Source organism: Brienomyrus brachyistius, chromosome 16 (genome assembly GCF_023856365.1).
Source record: "Brienomyrus brachyistius isolate T26 chromosome 16, BBRACH_0.4, whole genome shotgun sequence".
Lineage (NCBI taxonomy): Eukaryota > Metazoa > Chordata > Actinopteri > Osteoglossiformes > Mormyridae > Brienomyrus > Brienomyrus brachyistius.
In genome coordinates, this window is record NC_064548.1 from 6,776,323 (window position 1) to 6,802,625 (window position 26,303).

The window sequence follows — 26,303 nt, forward strand, 5'->3', positions numbered from 1 at the left end:
TGGGTTAGATTGCTTTAAACTTTAATCTCTCACGGCCAAGGTGAGAAATACACGAGTCTGTGTAACTCATGCCTGTTTAAATTACACAGTCACACAGACACCATTATTAAGAATAACTGGAAGGAAAAATAAATGTACGTTAAATTACTTGATAGAATGGCAGACTGATCTTATAATCCTTTTATTATATATATTTTTTTAAGTCATTCATTTCATTTTTACATTCGTTTTTAATATCTAATATATTTAATGACTTCTCCCCTTTTTGATGACTTAGGATGTTCTAATCAAATTCCACTCATTCAAGGTAATAATGCAGAATGTCAGAAAAATCTGCATCTTCCAAAACTACAATCACCTCAAATTACATCTGGAGCTGTAAATTAAGTTTAATCATTCACAGTTTCTCACCGCCAGATTCTCGCCAGTCCGCATTGTTATTCCTTACAAATGCCTTGAAGTTGATTAGCGATGCTCATAATTGCCAAATAAATTCCAAACAGACTGAACAGTCATGCAGCAATACAATTTCCACTTCACAACCGTAATTAATCTTTGATTTTCCTTTTTTATCTCCTGCGACAGGCTCACAGCTTGAGCTATGGCACTGACGTTTATAAACCTCAATGCTAACACCGGATCTTCCCGTTTTATCATGAAGATTACAGTCGGCCCCGAGCCTCAACGCCGTACAGATGCTGAGAATGAACATCACTCTTCACTGTCTGTACAAATGGGTCCCCGCAGCCCCTCAGGTACACATCAGTAACAAGGATGACTTCCTGTCTGGCATTGATGAATAAACGTAATGTACAGGCACAAAAACAAAAGATGCCTGCGGAAAGCATCCGCCTTTAATTTAAGAGCGCCGCATGATTCTTGGTGCAGCATTGATTGAACTCCTAGGTACCCTGCATCCTTTCAGTGTCCTTCATGAAAGCCTCACCTTGATCCAGGCCTTATCAGCGAACTGCCAGAGGTGTGAAAGACGGCCACAGCAAGAATCTACTTTCCACCGTCCTTGCTCTTTTCGCCTGCGAGGACGGCGACCTCGTGCATGTGGACAGTGCGTCGGACAGCCTCGAATTATGCCTGCGTGAGCCGATTCAGGCCCTGACGGAATGAGCGGCTGGCAGGAAAAACAGAGGTAGGCAAAGCTTAGTTAAAATATATGGATGCAGCTCTTCCCTGGTCAGATACACACTCGGGCAACTATGGGGAGCCAGTTTCACGCGGCTGCAGCCATCTGTACTGCTTCAGCTACCGAGGAAGAGGTTCGGCTCTCATTAAGACCTGCATCTGCTCACGATGCCGTTGCTAACAATCAGCCCAGTGACATGGAGATTCCTGTGTGTCTGGTGTCAAGAGACTGATGGCAGAACCTGCAGACTTTAACGGGGAGAGATTCCACCCCATGTCTCCTTTTGTAGTAACACAGACTGGAAGGACAGATGCACACAGTATTTTGTATGTCTCTGGAGACAACATTATATACCATCTTGCCACTAACAGTTTCATTTTACAGACACAGACATTAGAATGTAAGAAGCAGTGCCTATATTTTGCTTTATGGCATCTATATAGACCATTTACACACCCATTTATCAAAGCACATATTCATTTGAAGGTTATAGTTATCGGTTAGGGCAGTAATTTATCTACCTGTCAGACCATACCCAACTTTTATTTCCTGAATAAGACTCCTGAATGGTGCCAGTGGATATTGTGCTATATAAACTAACTGCGTAGAAAAGTTGAAGCTGAAAGTCAATACAACCGTTATAAGCTGCTTCAAATAAAACTGTCTGCTAAGGATTTCAGTTAATGTGTATGAATGGGCTCTGACTGAAGCAGATCATCGTCATCGTCGAGCCGATTTTCCCAGGGAGCTTTGCAGCGGCAGCTGACTGGGCAGGGCCTCTCCATCCCAATGAGCAGCGGCACTATTTCAGAGTCCATCCCAGTCTCCCAATTCCACACCCTGTCATGGATGGTGAGTCCAGCACCTGCGCGGAGAAACCTCATTTCGGCCATTCTTTAAATCATCAGACACGTGACTATAGATGAATATTGGCTGATAAATCACACATCCCATCTTACAACTTAACTTCCATTTTACCACCATGGACCTCCTCAGTGCCCAGAAAACTGCAATCACCAAAGCCATCCACCTGTGAATCTCACATTACCTCCTGCCATTTCTTGTGAAATCCTACTGCACTCATACAGGGATCAAACATTCCTATGCCTTCTCCAAGTTCACAAAGCACAAATCGACTGTTTTACCCTAGAATCCTAAGTTTGACCATCATCTCTTCTCCAAGGTGGGCTGAGAAGTGTCCGTATGCACATCCATTAACCATGTCACACAGGAGGCTCCCAGTGCTTTCAACATCTCCAGACAGATTTCATCCACACCTGACCAAGCAATGGGAGCCTCTGCTCGAGCAATTTCAGCTGCAGTGGCAGGAATGGTAGAAGCTTCCAGCACCTGTGCCTGGAGAGAGTTAAGAACTTCCTCAAAGTGTTCTTTGGACCGCTCAACGGTATTGCTGGAGTTAGTCGGCACTTTCCTACCCCAGCAGACCACAGGCCCTCGAAACCTGCGACTCTCAGATGCACAGAGGCAACCTTCTAGCCTAGCAGGGAAAACTCTAGCTGTGCAGACCTCAGCCTGGAACTTGTGAACATCCCCACACCTGCTTGTGGCCTTTCACCTTGGGGAAACCCAGAGAAGGAGATTCTCCACCTTCAATAAAGAGATCTGGATCCAGAGTCCATACTGTGCATGGAGGTAAGACAGTCTATACCAGGGATCTCTAACTCCGGTCCTGGAGGGCTACTGTCCAGTAGGTTTCCTATCCTACCCGGCTTCTGATGAGGCACACCTGTTCCTGGGATTTACTTGAGAACAGGTGTGGCTCATCAGAAGCCAGGTAGGATAGAAAACCTACTGGAGGGTAGCCCTCCAGGACCGGAGTTGGAGACCCCTGGTCTATACTTAGGCAATACATTTCTATCTATATATTTTCCCGGCCAGAGATGAGATGTCCCATGTCCCTAAACGCAGTGCCCAAGGCCCAGGCCTAATCTATCCCACTCATACCTGGCACTCGAATAGCACTGAACCTTGCCGATGGTCAGCCCACATGGTGGCTCCATGCACCCATTCAGGGCTGTGCCCTGCTGTGTTACACAGGTGACCCAGGCAGGGGACACCACCGCAATGAGCATACCGCCAGATGTGCTAATTATTATGCAATGTTGAAATGTTTAATTAAAACCATATTAAATGAAATAATGTGGAAAAAAACACATGTAAATGGCCCAAACTAATTACTGCTCAGCAGATCTTTAAAGAATCAAGGAGGATATTTGATTCCAACACTAACCATACTGAGCTTGCATCCCCACTGCATTTTCATGGTGATTCCAGTTCCCTAATGCAGTTCAAACCTCATGCATAGAGCTAGGTGAACTGGTATCTCTACATTCCTCTTAGTGTGGGACTGTGTGCCCTGTGATGGACTGGCATTCCGTCCAGGGTGTCCCCTGATTTTCGATGGACTGGCATTCCGCCCAGGGTGTCCCCTGATTTTCGATGGACTGGCATTCCGTCCAGGGTGTCCCTTGTCTCTTGGGTTAAGATCCAGGTTCAAATAAGGGTTTATATAAAAAAGATGGATTTGGAGGCATCAAATTAATGAAGGACCCCTATGATGTATCAGCATAAGAACTGAGCATTTCCAAGCTTCTCAGAATAAAGCATAAACCAGCATATATAACCCAGCCCACCACATTTTAATTGTTCAAAATGCGTTTTGCATGGCTTAGGGTTACTTACGTTTATGTCCCATTTTAGGATAAAATGAAGTTCATGTGAAGATTCATAGTATCCAGCATGTGTGTTTTATATCTTAAATTTTTCAAATGATAAATGCTGAAGATCTTTCCCTAGCCACATATCTCCATGAATTATAGAGCTGTGACTCAGTCCAGCCAGGAGACGGTCAGGCCTGTTCTCCAGATTTGTACGGACACGGCACAGTGTTGCATTAGTGGCATGACTTTTTGGATTAAGTCGAGATTTGAGAAGTGCTTTCCATTAGAGTGGCAATTAAATAAAGGGTGTCAAAATTTCACTTTCACGCCAAAACCAACTTTAATCGCTGGCTGTTTTTTTTTTTTTTTTTTTTTTTTTGTCAGTTGAATGAAAATCTCAGAACCGCATTTTTGCAGGATGACAAACTGCGAGCAGAAAATACTGGGCCCTGGACCGCATTTCTCGTTCCAAGGAACGCTGCTCAACGCACAGCTTTCAAGTAATAATTTTCATCAAACCCAGACGCTTCCCGGTGTTTACAAAAGCATGTCAGGCTCTGACCTCTAGCACTGAGGTTTGGAACTTACAGACTGCAATCTTAGGCACATTACACATGATGTATTCACAAAGCAGATAAGGACAGACTTAAAGCAATGTACGTTATATAATGAGAACTCTAAAGATAGTGCCATGTTTATGTGCAAATTTAGGTGTACAGCAGATGTATTTTACTGAACCTACGGGACTGGCATAGACTGCAGTTTTATTCACTGTGCAAAAATGCATTTACTTATGCAGGACTGTCAAGTGAAGTACCTTGATCATTTACACAGGAGTATGCCCCATCCCAGACCCCAGTCCCCTCTTAGCTATGGATCAGATTCTTGCCATAGCTAGTTTCACCACTTGCAAATGGAATGTTGTAGATCACTTGATTTATTTCACGGGTCTTAAAGTACCGGTGCGCGATGGGTTTTTCAATTATCATTAAATGTGACCCGAAGACCACAAAATCGATCGCTCGAAAATGATATAACGTCAGTCTGCTAATCAGAAGTGGTATAATTTGGCTCTGAAATTTTATCTCTATCACCACCCCAACCACCCCCCCCTCCCACCAAAGGCGGCAAAACAAAATAACAATTCTAGTGGCCTGCTAAAACTGCTAGAGCCAATCAAATCCTAGCTAATGGCCTCCAGATTAACTCAGTTTGAGACCTGAGTTTGATCTTAATAGCAAAACTGACGGTCCAAATAAATCCTGTATGTATCCAATTTATTGTCCTAATTAGATGTAACACTTTGAAAGAGTACATAATCTTGTCACATTAACCATTGGTTGTTTTGGTTGAACATTAAGACACATCTTTCCTTTAATTGCCTATTCATAGTTCTCTATCAAAACGGTCACATAAAATAGCTTTTATAGTAGTTTAGGTACCAACCTTGTTTTCTTTGTACACCATCTATTAATCATATTCTCATTTCGCTCAGTCTTAAGCGCCATGGCAGATATGGCTCTAAATACAAGCACTTCAGCCATCAGTCTCTGCACTCAAAATAAAGATCACCAAGAAGAGATTTACTGTCAAAACAAGTGAGACCTCCAGTAGCTAAAATGATAGAGCGTGCTCCAAACCTTCAGTCACACAAATGAAATTTCTCACACCCCGCCAGGCGTGAGCGCCGCTCACGATAGCAGTGTGAATGCCGTGCCCTTAGTCTTCTGCGCTCGTGTCACAGATGTGATGCACCATATGTTCCTTCTCACCAAGAAGTTCATCCGTGTGCAGCCCGAGTTCAAAGAGTGGTGGAGAAAACGCCAGCAGAGAACAGTTTATACAATGGCAGGTTCATATGAAAACTTGAATGTCATTAGCATAAATCATACAGGTTCCCCAAACAAAACTTGGATATCAACGTTTTGTTCCTAAAACGGTTCCTTTTTCAAAAACAGATGACGCGGAGACTGCTAAACAGATCAAATTTTGGTCAAAGATTTTAAAGCTTAACAAGCCTATTGAAAAGAAAATGCTTGACCAGCTTAAGCTGGTTGACCAATTTATGACAACTGACCAGCTTATGGTATGTTTTTGCATGATGGATTGATGATTTTGCTGCTCATACCAGCTTATGCTGGTCATTGTAGTTGGTTTAGCTGGTCATTCCAGCATGACCAGCTTGATAGGCTGACCTCACCAGCATAACCGACCAGTAACCCACCCAGATAAGCCATCAAAAAGCAAGAAGCAAGAAAGATGGGATATGACCATCTAAGACTATCTTAGACCAGCTAAAACCAGTTTTCAGTTTTTTTTTCAGCAGGGAAGGTTAGTGCCAAGAGTTCTAACCATGGAGACCAACTGATCATCTTCATTCACAAATTTATTCCATAGCTGTTTGTTTTGTGGCTCTCAGGAACAAAGGCATTATGTTGACATTGATGGTATCAATAATTCACCGTTGCTTTGGCCAACATGTCTGTAGCAAAATGCAACAAAAGGTTTAGGTAACAAACACATAACACAGGGTCACAGCCAAGCTTCAGTCAGGGGCTCAACAAGCTGCCGGCAGGCGGGGCTATTAATATGGCCAGCTCTGACTGACAGGAGCAGCAGCGGGCGTGAGGCACTGGCAGTTGAGCTTATGTTAATGCTGTTTTCCGCCCACTCAGTTACATGTTAGTCAGACTTTCACAAAAAGGTTTTTAGACCATAGATTTAGTACCAAATGAGTGAAATGGAAAACTAGAGGGATTTTCAGAGCAGGCTATGGCTGGACTGCAACAGTTTGGCTAAAATTGACTGTATATAATTGACAATATGTGTAGGCGTAGGAAGACGGTTTGAGCTGAAAGTGGGAACGACAAATAAACTTCACTGAAGTTCTTTCGTATCATCGGTAACTATCAACAGCTAACAACGAGATAAGAAGCAGGAAAACACAGGCTAGCAACAACCACTCTCACTGCCTCAGCAACCTGAACCATGAGAGGGAGGTCTTGGTGACAGCATTGTCAAACCGTTGTTTTGGTTGTGGCTCAGTATTCTTCTTGGAGAAATAATATAAATTCAACTCTTGGCCATTGCGAGATATTTGACATAACGTTATGTCTTTCTTTGACAAAAACTACAGGCATAGCCGCCGCCCTACAATATTCTGATGTTGCATTACCCCCAACAACCACAGAGGGTGCTAAAGCATCTTCATCACCCCTACTTCCAGAGCTATTGAATATACGGTGATATTGAGGCAAAGAGATGAGGTGTAGGGCGGCATAGTGGTGCAGTGGTTAGCACTGTTGCCTCACACCTCTGGGACCCGGGTTCGAGTCTCCGCCTGGGTCACATGTGTGCGGAGTTTGCATGTTCTCCCCATGTCGTCGTGGGGTTTCCTCCGGGTACTCCGGTCTCCCCCCACAGTCCAAAAACATGCTGAGGCTGATTGGAGTTGCTAAATTGCCCATAGGTGTGCATGCGTGTGTGAATGGTGTGTGAGTGTGCCCTGTGATGGGCTGGCCCCCCATCCTGGGTTGTTCCCTGCCTCATGCCCATTGCTTCGGGGATAGGCTCCGGACCCCCCGCGACCCAGTAGGATAAGCGGTTTGGAAAATGGAGGAAGATGAGGCGTATCGGATCACCTCTGGACAGGGTATGGCCAAATGCAATGAAGATGTGACCCATGTGAGGTCAGTATGGACCTCCAGAAGGTGATGCTAACAGACAGGCTCAGGTTCATTTCAGGATTAGTCTTCTCACTAGTCTGTGGCCATTTGATTTCATTCATGACCTACACTTTTGCTATGTGGCTAAATTGAGCTACGTTTCCCCATAAAACTAATGTTTTTGCACCTAGTTAACCCTATGACACTTGACTTGTTTTTATTGACCATTTGATATGTCAATAAAATTTCCCGTCTAATTCACTTCTGGTTTAAAATTAGCTGATACATCCTCAGCTACTCACTAGACGGTGAGGAAAAATTCAGTAGCTCACAACTGCTGGCATCGTACAGTCAAATGATATAACCCACTAGCCAAAGATCAAGAGTCCTAACATTAAGAGGTCAATCTGAGACTTCAAAAATAGCCAGGTGGTGGATGACAAAACATGCACAACTAAAAATGCTACAGGCCACAAGCCTATTTAAAAACCACGTCATAAAAATGGATTACGAGCAGTTGAAATGAAGAGCTGTTACTATATGTACTGTCCATGTTGTGGTTTCCCATGGTCACCAGTCACTTCAATCATTAAATACATTCTAATAAAAGCATAGAAGTCACACACAAATCAATATTTTGCTGATCTCTATATGTTCTCCTCCAAAATGCCCCCAAAATGTGCAATTGTGCTCCTAACTTCTGGCCTTCTGGAATACCCAGTGCTACCAAGTGGAAAATTTCATTTGGAAGGCCATACCAAGGAACAATCACGTACTGCTTAACTATGCAAAATTACCAACTGCAGGAGTGATAAATTGCCATTTGAACATCCTCAATTTTTTCCTTACTTTGTTTCATTACGAATATTCATCTCCTTTTTATTTTCTTTCCGTTTACTTTTTTCCCCAAATCTTTTTTTAAACAGTTTTCTAACGATACGCTTTCAAGCCTATTTGTAATATTCTCTGAGTTGTTTTTCTTTTTTCATCCCCTATAGGGACTGGACTTTTCCAAACCTAAACGAAGACCATCATAGTTGGAAATAATTGGATAGTTCAGAGCCAAAACCCGTCTACTGTGTTTTGTAACACTCTCTCAGAGCTTCTTTAAGAGGTATGACAGCGAGAAGAGCTGGGCAGGCCATTTCAGAACAAAGAGTCAGGTGATCCTGGTTTTCATGTCGATTAATTCCACCTGTTTTTCATTCCACAAAAGATAAAATCTGGTGTGGCGTGTTTTGTTTGGTCTCCAGTAACTGCAGCTATGTCAATCAGAGCCAGCACCTGTACTGGTCTCTACTATTCTGGTCCTTGACTCCTTTCTTTAATTTTATTTCTGATTTGATGAAACAGTTAGTTTTTGCCCCATAATTGGTGAAATGGAAATTCCCAATACCCTAATCAACTGAGATTTTATCCAGCGTCTTTATTACATAGTTTGACTCACCATCCAAGCCAATGAGATTCTCACATAAACTTTCCATGAACATGCATTTTGTTCTAGGCATTCAACATGGAATGGAACTGGTGGAGGAGTGTCTTTTGTCCAAATTGTATTCTCCGTCTGAGCATCCAGGGTAACCATGGTGATGATGGCGCCAACACGTGTCAACACTGGCGCACTGCGAATCGTGGGCCAGGCCGTTGATCAGCCCATGAGCGGTGATGTCATTGTATAATGGCCGAAGCCCAGCTCCAGCTGCCCTATGACATCATTCATATGGGACAGCTGAAAGCTCGGGCTGTCATTGGCTTCAGCACCTGCTCCACTCCACCCACACCCTCCTCTGATTCGAGGGCCCACCCAGGGAATAGCTCTGCACATTCCACACTCAGCTGAGCAACTTACACTTCCTGGATAATAATGTCCATGGCCAGTACAATGTGGTTCACAAGTCACAGAAGAAAAGCAGAAATCGGGCTATTTCCATTGTTTTTGAAAAATATGCTTAGAAATGCATTTTGTTTTTTTTTTCTCTATTAGAACAAATGAGATGTGCCTTGGACACAGAGGTTGTTGAATTTATTAAGGTTTCATACTTTTCCTAAAAAAAGGAAAGGAAAATCAAATCTGCACATGCTTCATCGGGAATCTGCAGACACGCCTTTCTCTGCGACTAGTTCAGGAAACAGCAAACATTCATTTGAAAGACAATGTATTCATTACATCAAACATCATCAGATCTCACAGCCTCACCGACTACAAACACTTTGCTGCCGCGTGAGAGGAAAAGAGAGACATTAAAATATGCTTGCGAACATTTCTAAAATTATGGCGCCTCGCCTCTTAAGAACTCAGCAGCGTGAGCTGGTGTTACATCTTAAATGCATGTTACTGTAGACAGAGGATTCGCAGCATTTTACAGGAGGAGTTTCATTTCTGAGAATTAAGAGTGTAAATAAATGCACAAGCAGAGTTTATCATCCTCATGGGTGTCGAAAATCTACTAAAGGGATGGCTGACTCAACACTAATGACTCACATAGACTAAACACCTATTTTTAGGACAGAATGTCTCGCAGTCTGTATGGCAATTCGCACTCATGTAATTCATAAAAGCAAAAGAGGAGAGAGACACTCTCCATAAGTAAAACTTGAAACAGGTGGTTCAGTTTTCATTTTATGGCTGACAATAGTTGGCAGACAATAGGCTGTTAAGCGCTCATACTAATCAAACAAACTGGACTTTGGAGGTCAAACATGCGAACATCACGATTTTTTCGCTCAATATGACAGCGATCACTCGTCGACTTTGCAAAAATCATACATTTACTGGACTTTCAAAAAAAACTTATCTTTTCAACAGTGCATTTTCCTTAAACTATAAATATACTTTATACTGAGAAACAAACAAAAACAGTCTGGAGAGGCGTGCTCTGGATTTAGAGCACTAAACCATAGGGAAGCGTCATTGCAAAGTGAAATGCGGCACAATAATCGTTTAATCTCAATCATTTTTTTTTTTCGTCTTGATAATCTTTGGAAGCCAAAATCCATCCATCCATCCATCCATCCATTTTCCAAACCGCTTATCCTATTGGGTCGCGGGGGGTCCGGAGCCTATCCCGGAAGCAATGGGCACGAGGCAGGGAACAACCCAGGATGGGGGGCCAGCCCATCGCAGGGCACACTCACACACCATTCACTCACACAAGCACACCTATGGGCAATTTAGCGACTCCAATTAGCCTCAGCATGTTTTTGGACTGTGGGGGGAAACCGGAGTACCCGGAGGAAACCCCACGACGACATGGGGAGAACACGCAAACTCCGCACACATGTGACCCAGGCGGAGACTCGAACCCGGGTCCCAGAGGTGTGAGGCGACAGTGCTAACCACTGCACCACCATGCCACCCTGGAAGCCAAAATCATAACTGAAATTAAGATTCAATAAATTGCCCAGCCCTACGTGCAACAGTTTTTTTTAGCATTCTTAAAAATACTGTTATGAAAGCAAGTATATGTCTAAAAATGGTCGCCATGCTGTTATTTCGCAGGGGGGTCAGCTGGCCATTCTTGGCACAGTCAGCCCTGTGACCAAAGCAGATTCCAAGAGATTGTCCTCCTGCATAAAAGGTGACAGGAACCCACCAACGCTGCTTCACACCTGCAGTCACCGTACACAACTAAGAGGACCCCAGCATGTCTGGTAACTCAGGAAAAGCCCAGCTACATTACCATTTATGATCATTCAGTTTGTTGTCATTGAGACCCAGAGAACTGCTGTCTATGGTGGAATGAGGGGTGGGGGGGGGAGGGGCAAGGGGAGAGGGGTAAGGTAGAGGTCACTGTGCCTGATCACATGCGTGGCAGTACCACTCACTTGTGCACAGGCCGCAGTATTCTGTGCCCCGGCTTTACGTAACATGATCCGTAGCCATAGTGCACATAGCAGTCTAGGATCTCAGCGCCATGGACCTTAACCAGCACTCGCTATAGTGGGCTGTGTGACAGAAAGCAAGCAAAGAAAATGAAACCACGCACTATTACTCGTCTCTACACTGGGATTGATCACTGGGGGAAAGTGGGATCTCCAGATTCAGGAATACAAACTATAGTTAAAAAAACATCCAGTCTGTGATCCTTAATGATAAGGAGATGTCTTCTCATTTTGTGGCCCTACCATCTAGCAGATTTTTTAATTTCTTATCTATTCAAACAAGGCATTTTCAAGGTGTGATTGTAACAGACGGTGTCTGTGATGTAGACAGATCTGAACAAGTGTTACGAATGGATAAAGTTTCTGCAGTGCGAGTGCAGCGTGAGAACTTCCCTTTTTGCAATCGCCGAAGACATATTGATGCATCACAAAAAGAATCCAGTTAAAGGCATTTAACGATCCAGTCTTTGTTCTGCACAGCCTCAAACTGACACTTTAGTGGACCCCCATAAATGACAAAAAAATTTATCACCCACTTTTGTTTAGTTATATGCCCATGATATAGAAAACATTCCTTTTTTTCATAGCAGTATTTAACTCCATATGCTGGCTGATGAGTGTAATAGGACACAGGATATAGCCGTGGACAGAGTCTGGGTCAGCAGTGCTTAGAGGCCCAGCCAAATCACTTGAGCTGCCTGATCCTGGAGCCTAATAATCGTTGAGGATCGAGAGCTTCATTAGACATCATACTTCACACGAACAAAACAAAATAGCTCTTCAACTGCATTTTCTGCTTTTTATTAATGGCAGCCCTTTAACATCTGGGTCTGTATGCTTCTGAACGTCTGACGTTTAATGTTTCTCTAGCCAAGCAAATTTTTACATAAAGTCATGTTTATTTTTCGGAGATGTTTCAAAAGGTTAGTTAAGTTAGTTAACTAGTTTGCAATGTGACCAGTTCACTGTGAAATTAGCTAAAATCCTAAGTAGCAATAGGGTCTGATAAGGTGCATTTTGTGCTCACAGTTGTCGCTCTCAGAGTCAGTGTTTTACATGATTAATATTACACATAATGTCGAGGAATTCCACATTCAGAGAAACTGAAAAAGTTATTGCATAAATTAGCAGCAGCAGACCAGTTATTTCACATCGCAGTAGTACGTATATAAAAGATATACTAAAAGACATGGGGGGGGGGCAGTTTATTCTGTGGATGAGTGACATTGGGGGTAGTTTCAGAGTCCGATGGCTGTGGGGAGGAAGGATTTCCTGTGGCGTTCATTGAAATACTTCATGCTAGTCAGAATGCATGTCGGGGGGACACTTTAAGCTACGTCAGCTTTTACAAAACACTTTAAAATATAAAGGCTCTTATGCTTGGCTAAATAGTTCAGTTCTTCTTGTGTTTGATTTTATTTGTGTTTGATTTGTTTCAAACAGAGTTAAACATAAAACAGCTCACAGAAAATCTTTTGGTAGTTTGGTCAAAACCCTCAGTGTAGCAGTCTTTCCCTGAGAATGCACCCCCCACCCCGAAAAGGTCCTCCAGCATCTCAGAGCACTCATAAAGAACTTCCCAGACACCTCTACGATGTGCATACCAGGCACACAAAGGTGTAGATGATGTAACATCATGAGGATTCCCTTCCTTGACTTCTCTGTTGCATTTAGCATCATCCAACCATCCCTAGAGAAAGAAACTCAAGTTAATGCAGGGTGGGGACTCCATGCTTGCTTGGATCACAGGTTACCAGCAGTTTGCTGCCATCAGTGACTGCATGTTTGATGTGGCGCTGAACATGAGTGGGGCGCCCCGGGGGACAGCACCGTCACCATTCCTGTTTGCTGATTTCTCCTTTCAAGCAATGTCATTGTCTGTAGCAGAAATCTGCTAAAACAGTTGCAAATAATAACTTCTCCTTTGAGTTTCAGTTCCTATATTTCAAGGTAAACAACTGCCTTAGAAAAAGTTTGCTTCTCTCATATCTTGAGGAGACCCAAGTCCTTTGGTGTATGCAGCTGCTAAAGTCCGATAGACAGACGGACGGACGGACAGATTTTCATTAAACTCTAAAAATAATTCAATTGAAACACAAATAAAAAAATGGTTCGCTGGATTCAAAAATCAAGACAAAATGGGAGCATCATCCATCCATCCATTTTCCAAACCGCTTATCCTACTGGGTCGCGGAGGGTCCGGAGCCTATCCCGGAAGCAATGGGCATGAGGCAGGGAACAACCCAGGATGGGGGGCCAGCCCATCGCAGGGCACACTCACACACCATTCACTCACGCATGCACTCCTACGGGCAATTTAGCCAATTAGCCTCAGCATGTCTTTGGACTGTGGGGGGAAACCGGAGTACCCGGAGGAAACCCTACAACGACATGGGGAGAACATGCAAACTCCGCACACATGTGACCCAGGCGGGGACTCGAATCCGGGTCCCAGAGGTGTGAGGCAACAGAGCTAACCACTGCACCATGGGAGCATCATCGCGAAACAAAATGAGGCACAATAATTATCTTGCTTATTTTGTTTTGGTAATAGTTGGAAGCCAAAATCATAATTGAAATTAAAATTTGATTAACTGTCCAGCCCTAGTGCACAGCTTCTGAAGATACATACAAACAAATACTGTACATGACACTAATAACACTGCCATTACAATGGAAATCTGAACAAAACCAATTACAAACAAAACCAAAATAAAAGGACGCGTCTATGCAACATGTGTGTGCTTCACACTGCAGCTGTGATAAGCACCCCAGAGAAATGAATTCTCCATGCCCACAGAAATAATAGCCCGCAGATGGCCCTTTGCTGAGGCGCATCTTTGCCCGGGCACGAACGCAGACGCTGCACATCACTCCTGTGGGCACCTAAAGCTCTGATTACTGATTCATCCTCTCTTCGTTTTTTTCACATGATGTCTTTCTATTTTGTTTTCCGGCTCTGATGCATGTGCATATAAACAAGCAAACATACGAGTCCCTCTGATGTACTTCATTGCCATGACAGATTATTCAGAAAAGTGGCTTGTCTTACTTTGCAGCACTCTGGTCTGTAAACAGAGTGATAAACATTAGACCCTCCCCCATCAGACGCACCACCAAACCACAGGCGAAAAACGGACAGAAGAATAAAAACCTGCCAGTTTTCATCACCTCCAGCTCTGAAACTCCACCATGGTGGGTTTCTTTCACACATCAGATAAGGTCACTCACAGCAACAGCCTTGTCATGGGTGCTGCAAACAAAGCAAAAGCACTATACCATCCTGCTAAAATAAATTAAAATAAATAAATAACTTACTAGAACAAAAAACCAAAATTCCAAAAACTAGCTGATGCCTGATGGGTAATCTACAGGTTATTTGCATATATGATGAATATAACACTGGACAGACTTCAGCTTGTTGTTTTTTAGCTACTGAGATCCGTGTCAGGAATTATTAGGTTGGGGGGTCATTCTGATACGAATCATAAGCATAAACAGAGCACATGAACGATTAGGCCCTATGGTTTTGTAGTGATATGCTACAATGCAATGTCTCATCAGGGTTATTCAAAGGACACAGTACTTTGCAACACAGCAAACTGTACTTTGGACACAGCAAACTGAAATGAAATTGCAGTGTAGTAGCATATCAAATGGTTAATAGGAATATATTGAGACAAGGTAATATGAGACTCCTGAAATTATCACCGTCAGAATGAAGGAAGCATTTGGAAGCTTAACAAAGTGTGAAAGAGTACAAGTAAACAGTTGCAAAAGATTTACTCAAAGGTCTTCCAGAAAAGCCAGGAGCCAACTGTTAATATTGTGCATAAGGGAACACTGAGAAAGTAAGAGCAAGGGCTTTGTGAGAAGTTCATCTTGCGTCCAAAACAGGCCTCGTAAAACAGCTAAACACAGTGAGTCAAGGTGCAGACATTCGCCACTCCATTTTTAATACCATAAGAGCTTAGTAACAACCAAGCCAAAGGAAAAACAGGAGGAGAAACAGACATGCTGCTAGCCACAAGCATTTGTCTCACCAAAAGGATATGAGCAGTACTGGAACTACAAAGACAACCAGTGAGTGGACATTGATGTTACCCCCAAAAGCAATTTAGCACGGCCATTGTCTCCTAGTGGGTGACAGAATGACTCAGTGCTGCCTCACACTTGCAGTTTGATCGCACCACCGCCACTCTGTGTGTAAAGTATGCATGTTCTCCCCACGCAGGCCAGAGATGGTATGTCTCAGCTGTCTGTACTGTATGACGATGGACCTGCCTCCCATCCAGGCTGCTCTCCAGCCATGTCTCTATGCTGCATGGCATGGGTTCCAGACCCCTCCTCACCTGCAAGGCAGATGGATATTTTCTGGCTTCGCTTGCATCTGTCCATATATGTAGTATGTTTGTTTAATAAATATACACGAATACACATTTAACTAATACACACATACCATGCACCTACAGTAAGACTTACAGAGTAGCATAATAAAATAATATTGGAAGTACATAGAATTATTTTTGGATGCAAGGTGCAGCCGGTCAGGCAATTCAGATCCATTCTGACTTTACATAAACTCCATGTTGCTCTTTTGGAGGAGAACCACAATGCGAAAAATCCATCTGAAATGCTAAGACTGCAACTGAAGAACAAATTTCTTGGTGCTTTTGAGATTCCTCGCCATATGTTACTATACTGGGAACCTCATGTTATCCAGCAAGGAATTTTCATTAAATTTCACAAACTCACCAAGTTCACAGGAATTCTCTCGAAAATGTATCCTGCAGATCAGGCATGTAGCCAAAAATGAATTTCAAAGGCGGGGTCTAGCAAATGTTGGAGGGGGGTTTATACTACCTGGCTACGTGCCTGATCGAGGAGGGAGTTCAAAACCGAAATTTGATGAAGTGGTTATGTCTTTGCCGTGGACGTGCTATGGCGAACACCTTGATTCTCACACCACAATTTGGTTCATACTGTATTTTTTTATACAAACCCTCTGTAGTTTTGGTGATTAATAAAACCCAATTTGCAATTTTTGGATGTCAACTAGAAAAAGATTTGAAACTTTTAAAATATCTAGGAAAGGAAATTGCTGCTTACATGTTTTGCACATTTGTAGTATTTGCAGTTTTATTTCATCTGCCTATAGACATTTTCTGCCTCTAGTGATGTTTTTGTTTTCCTTTCTGGATGCCGTACAATCAAAACAGCGTGTTTATCTAACGCAAATATGACAGGTTCTGATAGCGGGGAAACAGAACGGCTGAGGAAAACTCTTTGTTTATGTAGATGGTTATGCAGACAGGCTTTACATGCATTTTTAATCATATCAGATATTAAAATAGTTACATTTTCGGAACTAGTTAAGGTACCTACGTTTCAGGACACCAACATCCCAACGGATACAAATAAGGTTAATCATTGCTCTGTAATCCCCAAAAGAAGGCAAAGTATATATTCATAAAAAGATCATAGATAAATATAATCAAAATAGACTGTGAGCCTGCATGGCAGATTATGAACTGAGGGGTCAGATTCATGTCTCAGTTGATCTACCGCGATCAAGTTCTATTCTGTCGGCTTTCTAGACTAAACACTTTGGCCGAAACCGTACCTCAGACAGCCTCAGGAAATGATTCACATTTGCTCTCTATATACATAATTGCCAACAGGAAGACTATTATCCGCAAATATTATTCCATATATCATCAAAGGCCAAACGCCATCAAGACTCTCTCGTGACGAATTGCAACCAAAATGTTTTTTTCGTTTTCTATTTTTTTTACAGACTTCAGTGTTCCCCGGAAACTTCATTCAACTGAACATGAGTGTGACCTTCTAATCAGTAGTATAATTGATTAATGTGAACAGGACTGCTTTTTGTAAATCTTAACTGGTTTGTTACCCTTGGCTTGAATATGAGTTACACCTGTCAGAATCTGTAACCTTTGAAAACAGAACACCACCCTTTGGGCCCTGAACATGGAGGTTATGTTCCTATTTAGTCATCTGACAGAAAACACTAGCTGGAGTGGAAAAATACGATTCATCTACTTACAACGGCAGCCAGAACGAGGCCAGATTTTCTCTTCTGAAATCACCTGGTAAGCAGACCAGAAGGACACTCCATATAACTGAATAAAAATGATTGCACTGAACAGTAATGTTGCCAGTCTTTCCTCCTAATTAAGTTGGTACACCCCAGCCATGCCAGGAAAATACATCATTATGGAACTACCAGGCCCGTTTAGTGTTTGGAAACTGGCAGGCAGGCTCTACGGAGTTCTTTGGGAAGGTTCTACACACACGGGTCCCGTCACCAAGAGCACAGTAAAGGTCAGAGCTGACCAACATCCCAATCCACTCACTGAAACACTGTCTACACCTGCTTCCCCGGCAGACCTAAAAATACACATCAGAGAATCCTATACAACATTCTCATTGCAGATGGCGTCTGATTCTGTGACACTTCCTTAACTATTTTCAATAGGACATAATACTCACTATCCTGTTTAACACCTTCACAATTCAAGCTTATTAGGCCTTACAGATGTGTACATCATTCCACGCAGGCATTATTACTGCAGCTCAGCTCTGCAGAACCTATTAGCTTCCCTTCAGCATTGTACCCCATCAGCTTTTCCATAGCATAACTGGCCAAATGTCTCCTAACACAAGCTTATCCAGCGTCTTGGGTACTCCTGGGGCCAAGAAGTTGTCTGGCAAGATGATCACGCTCCTTCATCCAGACTTACCCTGTGTGAGGAAGTCAAACGCGAGAACAATGATGGCTGGAGAGAGGCCACGGTGAACCAACCGGCTAATGAACAATCGGGAATGTGAATACTGAAGGTTCCAGGTTTACAGACTCAGCTGTGAAAAAGGCTCTGCAAGCGTCCTGGATCTAATCACACACAAAGGAAATAAAAAATAACATCTAACAATATCTTGCATGAGCTCAAATGGACCACATGAAAAGCACCAAGGTAGGTTCAATCAGCAGATACATCCTGGAAACATGGGAACTTGATTATCTAATTAAACCTTTAAAAACAGAAATGCATGTTACACTTCTGGTCTCCTTCCTCAGAAGGAACCAAGGACAACATCTGGAGAAGCAGCGCCGGAGTCTCTAACATCTGCTTTTGAATCAGTGGTTTTAGAGGTTCAGTCCAAGCATTTGTCAATGTCTGATTCAATAAACATCCTTTACAACCACAGATGCAACCTTAACTTAATTTGGGGTGAAATATGTATCTTAGCTCCCATTTCTGTAATATAATATTCTGGGTTTCTGATAAACCCCGTTTGTTCTAGGAAATCACATTATCTTACAACTGACCAATTTTCAAAATCAGATGTTAGAGCTCACCCATTTTAACAAAAAGGAGGCGGGAGGGAAAAAAATAATTGACAATGACATTGATGTATGGGTGTCTGACCCTGAACCCCCCCCCCTCCCCAGGCTTAGTGATGTAGAAGACATCGGCAATATCTCAGGATATGATGCGGTAGCGATCAACTCTTTAATCACAAAAAAAAATATTAAGGACCAAGAAACTTTCCAAAAATATAATGAATACAAGCTGCTCATTCTGCAATTTTATATTATTTACGACTTGTGGCGCTTTCAGTTACCAAGCCTGTAATTTTAAGGAGGGATGATTTGACATTCAGGTTAACCTAGCTTTGACTCTGACTTCCTTTGAAAACCAAGACGCCTCGATCCTCCATCACAAGTGTACGAGGAAGCAAAAACGGAGTGAGGAAGCAAAAACGGAGCGAGGAAGCAAAAACTGAGCGAGGAAGCAAAAACGGAGCGAGGAAGCAAAAACGGAGCGAGGAAGCAAAAACTGAACAGTGAGAAAGAGACTGCAGTTCCAGTTACGTGATTCACACCTTAGAGGGTGATGCTGGTGCCTCCCGCCCTGCCAGAGAAAGCTGGACAGACATTCTACCCCCCGCCCTTTCCCACATCATCGCACTCCTCACAGCCATTCCTAATGCTGAGAAAACGTGAATTATTTAAACACTAAATCACTAGCCACCCTTAGAATAGTGTGCATGCTCATGTAAATTCCATGATGTAAAAAAAAAAAGTGTTGACAATTAATCTATTCATTGTAACAATTAATTCATATTCATAACCATAGTTGTGGTGCAGGTATCATGCGCCACAACTCTGCTGGTCTCTCATTGGCTGAAATACTGCCAACCCACCAAGTCTATGAGAATCTATGGTTTGCACCTTTACAAAAGGAGGCAAAATGTTACCATTACAGAATCAGGAGACTTTTTGTCTTAAAAAAAAAACTGGTCTAATAAATATCAAAAAGTGTAGTGAGTGTTATTTTCAGTTATTCCTTTTCTTAATGGTTAGGGCCTTGCAAAAAAAAATAGCATTACGTAAACATGGAACAAAACTACATTCACACATCTGAATTAAACTCTGCTTTAAAAATAAACAAAAACCATCTGCGTGGCATTTAAAAATGCCATCCAATAACAACATTTATATATTTCATAGACACGTGTGCACACACAGTAACTTAAGGGCACCCAAAGCGATGTATTTAATTCTCTGTCTGTAACTAATTAACTAACCCTGACCAACACTTAAAACCTGTTCCTTACACTTTTAACAAGTAGCAATTATCTTCATAAAAAGCCCCAACCCAAATACTATATCACTGCATTACCCTGAAGCAAGTCATATAACCTAAATCAGCAGAGTGTCCAGAGTGTAAACGTGTCTAAGCAGCTTAATGACATATAACAGAATATACAGCAAAGTAATTGTCACCTACGGCATTATGTGAAGTGCTACATACCAGGTGTCCCAAACCTGCAATCTAGGGGACATAAAAAGTTTGGCTATAATGCTAAGGCAATATATAATCCTTAAACTGAACAACACACTGTCACGTCACTTGCATTAAGGGGGAAGATCCTGCTTTGAGGCAGACATTTAGCATCCCGCAAACAAACTAGCATCACCATTTGTACTGATTAGGAAACGCATTGTAGCCACTCCCCCCTGGCTTTGCCGAGCAACATCTACTGGATGTAATGGGCCTGATTTAATTACACCAACGAAAGGCTAAGATAATTTGTGTGAAGTTTACTTCAAAGCCATGGCAACACTTGATAACTAATAAAACTTTAATCCTCTTTAGGGCATCCTCTTTTGCCACAAGTGATGGTTCCCTCCTTTTTTCTGAGCGAAGGAATTCCTCTTTCACAATCGTTGCTACAGACAGGCCCATGTAAAGCACTCAGACAGAAACCTGTGTATCCACCTAAAGCTGTTAAGCTCACTACTGACGACAGTCTTTCCAGTGATTGATTAAAACTCAGCGACTGGCTCCAGTGAGTTCAGCTGTGTTCGTGCAAATGCAATCGGCCCTGTTTGCTTCAGTTGGTACGTTCCACGAATGCCTTACTGATGTTTCCCGAGCCTCTGACGACTGCAAAGAAAGCCCTCCATCCCCAGACCATGGAATGCATTGTGCTGAACACCGTCCACAGGAATGAAGCTCACATCCTCTCAGCCTTTCCTGAAATTTACAGCCCTGCGCCTCTGTGACTGAGCCAGACGCCATAATGGCACGTTCCACACCCAGACTTGACAGCCTTTCCCAAAATACACACTCAGTCATATGTGTTACTGCCACATCACCCCTTGATGTACTCTGGAACATTTTTCTTTGGTGGAGTTTACTTTTCTTTCACAATGTACTGTGTCAGTGTTGCTTTGTTTAACCTGGACCTATACCCCCCCAACTAAAGTATAAGACAGAATTTCCAAATGATTATAAAGGTAAGAAATTAAGAGAAGATTTGTTAGTGTTGCGTCTACAAGGTAAATTAAATGGTTCTCTAGTTCCATCAAATCTACAGTAGGTATCAGGTTCTTGACCTCGTATTAACATACCAGATCCCTGACCAGATAGTTCATGAGGAACACCAATCTTCAATGCAGGCGAGTCCGTCTCCGTTTTCCAATTATTATTAGCGGTTGATGACATGATGCTAGTGACCCCTATGGCTTTCCAAATCTTCCACTCTGCACTTTCTCAGCAAGCAAAGAGCCCGTGAATGTTTAATGGCTGCTGTCCACCTGGCCTGGGATTGAAGGCATCTTCTGACCGCAGACAGGTTTCTGGTTCCCTTCCACGTCTCGCGCATCTGCTCTACTCCTGGCCTCGGCTGAGGCGTTCCTGTCTTCGTATAAACATGACAGAGAACCCGCCACACAAAAGCACACCAGGGGAAAATCAATGCGCTTTTTCTCCTTGTGGGATTATGTCAAGCTGACATTGGGGGCAATCCACTCGAGGACCATTTTACCCCCCAAATTTACAAACTGAAATTGGCTTTCCTACTTGCAGGAGGTCACGTGCCTATTGCCGACGTCCGTGAAAACCCAGCCACTGAGGAGAATATGCACTCAACAGCACTACGAATTCCAGTAACACTAACTGACAAATGAAACTAAATAACGATAACAGAGACTCTTTAACATAAGCGTTTCTTTTCAGCTCCCACTGTAAACATTCTTCAGCAGCTGCAGAACAGGGAATGTGTGGGACTGCTTACTGATTTGAAATAAAGAAGTCCGGACTGGCAAGCAGCAGAGGGAGGTGGGAAGTAGGAGAGAAGGGGAGGGGAGCATAGTACACTGAAAGAAATGCTTCCCTCTGTTGCTGTGGGCCTGTGCATTTATAAAGCTGTTCGTCTAAGCAGATCTTCTTCCCCTTCTGGGAATGTGTCCAGCTAGCAAATGAACCCTAGTAACAAGAGAACACAAGCTAGTGAATAGCCACTACTGAAAGTCTCCCATAAAGGTTCCTCGTCAGCCCCAGAGACGTTTCTCTCTCTTTTTTCCCCCCACAGCTGAAAACCAGAGGCCACAGCAATAAATGGTTTGTGTCATAACAAAAGGCAGTGAAGTTCTGGGAGTAAATCCTAGAGGAAAATCCTCAACTCCGAAACATACCCGATTGTGCACATTTGTTTGGAGCGTAGATGCTTATTTGGTGCTTTCAAACTGACAAAAGGATTCGGGGAAGCAGGGGCAAAGTTTAGCGGCATAAATTAAAGGCTTGTCTGGGGCAGCAGTGCGCACCACGTGTAACTTTCAGCACACCACACGGGGTGTCTAATCAATCAGGGACGGTCAGCAGAAGGGTCACTGCCAACAACTACAGATCTTCCTCGCTCATCACCACCAATCCCGTCACACCTGTGCAAGTACAGTCTGACTCCTCTAAGCAACCATGGGGAAAATGCCAAAGAAACAGGACTACTGTTTGTTTTTAAGGCAATACATTTCAATACATAGGTACTGCCTTCTGCCAATCACTCGCTATTATTATTATAACCCATTGTTAAAAATCTGGATAACATATACCAACCTTTACCTCTCTTCTAATTAAGAAAACTTGTTAAAGAATTACGCAAGCTAATTTAAATGTTCTCTTTAAAATATAAAAAACTAATGTAAATGTAGAAGCATAACAATTCCATATATGTATCAATCAGCTGTGTCTTAAGCTAATGTAGTACTAAGGCAGTTACTTATATCCCCAAGCATATGGGCCTTAAGGGTTCGAAACCAGCTCAGCACGTCGATATGCTGTTAGACGTGTTTTTTTTTTGCATCAAAGCCTCTCTTAGGGAAAGTGAGAAAGACCTGAAAATATCTTAATAATGTCCAGCTGTCATGTGAAATATCATTAAAGCATCATCTGACCAACCAAAATTTTATACAACATCTGAAAAAGCATATAAAGCAAGTGGCTTCTCAATCGGATACCTGGGTTACCTTTCAGTAAGGCGTCGTCAGACCTGGGTTCCCCATATAAAGCAGGCAAGGTTACTGACTGACACCTTGAGGCTAATTTAAACTGGGATGTTAATCAGGTGTGGAACTGCAGGTGTTTTCCATCGATTTGAATCTGCAATATCTCTGTTTAGTTTTGCAACAGATGCATTTGACAAACAGCCCAGGATAGCATGCTCCCCACAGACATAACTATAGGTTCTTCATGGCACTGAACCATGGCTGCTTGACAGAGCAGAACTTTTATGTCCACCCAGCTGCATAAGCATGGATACTCCCACAGGCACCGCTATAGAAATAGATTAGCAGCCCACGTTCTTCAACCACGCATATCAGTACGTGATATTCTCCACTGATAGGTCTCTGGGACACCCAGGTCTTACAGGTGGCCTCTCTTACACCTGCCAGCAGACACCAACCACCTACCTCCTTCTGCATGACCTGCTGTCCCAATTTCCATATACCCGCTTCTCAGATATCACCTATTTACATAGTAACACCGATGTGGCAATAGTAAACCAATAGCGTGATTCGCAACTTCGCATTTATTAACTGTCATTAGTTATGCATAACCTCCACATCTGGATCAACATTAGTTAGGACAATTCCTATAAGATCCAAATCAAAGTTGTTAATGACGAAAGTCCACAAACCTTGACCGGAGAGCCCCGAGAAGCAATCGGTAGGTCTCGGATCGGTGTCCCTGGAGTGGAACCTGCAATGCCGGCCGCACATCCAAGAGACACCCCGGTCAGCGCAGGTCTCCCCCCGTTCCTGGGTCGTTGCTTAATCCCATCCAGCAAGCGAACCAGGAGGATATTGGCCGGCAGATCGTCGACACCGCAATCCACCAGTATCCGGCACTCGGGGCAGCGGAGCTCGTTGCGCGAGCAGAGAATGTTCTCCAGGCAGCGGCGGCAGAAGGTGTGCTGGCAGGGCAGTACTTTGGCGGTGGTGTCCAGCCGCTCCAGGCACACGGAGCATTCCAGTAAATCCAAGAGCGACGACTCGTCCATTTTCAGCAATACTGACACCAGCAAACGCTTTTGCCCGGTCCACGTACGGCGTACCAGTACATGCTGGCGGTACTTTCATAAGAGAACCCCCCCCCCTTTCCAGGCTTCGAGCCGCTTCTCACGCAGCTGTGCAGGGGGGAAAAAGTGAGGTCAGATATTCAACACCATCAGCTCGTAGTATCAGCGCAGCGATGCACCAAAGTGATCTGGAATTACACTGAAAGACGGTCTGGGAGACTTTTAAACCCAAGCTTAAAAAAATCCCACAACACCGACCCCTCTCTATGCATCGGGTATTTTTTTTCGCTGTTTCGCAGACATGGTATGACGCTCACCCCGGTCTGATGTTGCAGATGATCTCAGTGATTGTGAAATCAACCCAGAGACTTTGTTCCGCTGCTCATCGGATCCCCGATCTTCTCCCACATCATCATGTGAATGAATGACTGCACGCCGCCTCTGCTCCCCTCTCCAGCCAGACAAGAAGCGCAAGATCTTTCCCTAGGAGTGACTTGAATCAATCAATGCGATATTACTGAATTATTATCGCTCGCTGTGGTATTGTAGTCGCTGGTTGTCACTTGTAGACCTGCCGGTGTCACATTTTCATGTTTATCTGGTTATGACAGGGAAAAGTTGCCATTCGCTTTTCCATTAGCGTGCGACAAACCCTGCACCAGGGTGCCGACACCTTGGCGGTGCAACCCTACAACGGGGTTTTAACTTTACTCCAGATGCAGATTAGGTGCACGACAGTTAAACATCCTGGAATCGCACAATAAGTACAATGAACGCAATGCCAAAGTACTCCGGCATACATTTCTATAACTGTAGCTGTAGTATCAGCAGTAGTAGTATGAATAATAATAATAATAATAATAATAATAATAATAATAATATGGAAATTTAGGGGGAAAAATAAATCAGACTAGCATCATACAGCTATAATAGAGTAACCGTTTAAGAAGTCCATACTCCACACGTCGAAATGCATCGGTATCAACATATCTGATGCCTGCCATCAGCGTTGTCAATGAAACGATCCAACGTGTAGCTGGCGAACCACTTTCGGGAGCAGTCGGAGAAACGCAGGGCGGAGTGAGCAGACAATGCAATTAAGGCTTTGTGAATGTTTTGTAATCCACTACCCCCTAGCGGCAAATTTGCTATCGTCATCCCGTCCAATTCTACGCAAATGCATTGTGCAAGTACAGTAAGCTTATAATAGAATCAATACCCTTGGACGATATCTAATTCAGGGCGACCTGCAGAAACTACCTTTTGAATATCACATTTATCACTGCCCAGGTGATAAAAAAAGAAATTCATTTCTTAAAATTTGCGTTTTTGAGCCCCTTTATGTCTTTTGGACTAAAAGTGACCTGGTGTCAAGTAAATCTAAATTAGTGTCACTATTAGCGGCACAGAAAAGGCATGGGTATATTAGTGAAACTACGTTTGAGAAGTGTAAGAGAAGAGTTTCATATTACATATTGGAAACTGTCATATCTATTGATAGAAACACAAATTAGGCCATAATTTCTCCATGAATTGACCTTAATAATTTAATCCAAAACCAAAAATAATTAAAAATACACACATGACAAGTGCTTTGCAATATACCTTATACAGCATTTGTATATGCATTTGCAAGATAGGTTAACTGCCTGCAGCATAACATATGGGAAACAAGTTCAGTTGAGGTTTATTTGTTTATTTTCATTTTCATGCACAATGAAGAGGTTACTTAAATTCCGATTTTCAGGTGGCATGATATACAGTAATTGGATTAAATCCCTGTAAATAATCCCTGTGCCAGCTATGCCTGAACCTGCTCTAACAAACGCTATAACTAGCACTCCAACTAGGGTGTGGTCATGGAAGTGGGTGTGTTGGGGGGGGAGGGGGGGCTTGTAACCCTGGAACTCTTTAAATGGGTGAAAACCTGAAGCCCCTCAATGCTCAACCCAAACTTATGCCCTTGGGTATGAAATATATGCAGTTTGGTACAACAACTGCATTGAAAAAGACGTATAGCATTTGTTAAAGGCTGTGTCAGTTGAG

At 43.0% G+C, this 26,303-nt stretch overlaps 1 protein-coding gene across 3 annotated transcripts in view; it reads right to left on the reverse strand.

Moving 5' to 3' along the window:
- LOC125709467 (E3 ubiquitin-protein ligase SH3RF3-like) overlaps positions 1–25,016 on the reverse strand; it is a 108,474-nt gene extending 83,458 nt beyond the window's left edge. For 2 of the 3 annotated variants that reach the window (XM_048977950.1, XM_048977948.1), the window contains exon 1: positions 23,877–25,016. In XM_048977950.1, coding sequence (XP_048833907.1) covers positions 23,877–24,239 — 363 coding nt within the window. In that variant the 5' untranslated portion in view covers positions 24,240–25,016. The remainder of the gene's footprint in view (positions 1–23,876) is intronic. The other variant, XM_048977949.1, reaches the window with a different exon arrangement.
- Between the last annotated feature and the right edge of the window lie 1,287 nt (positions 25,017–26,303).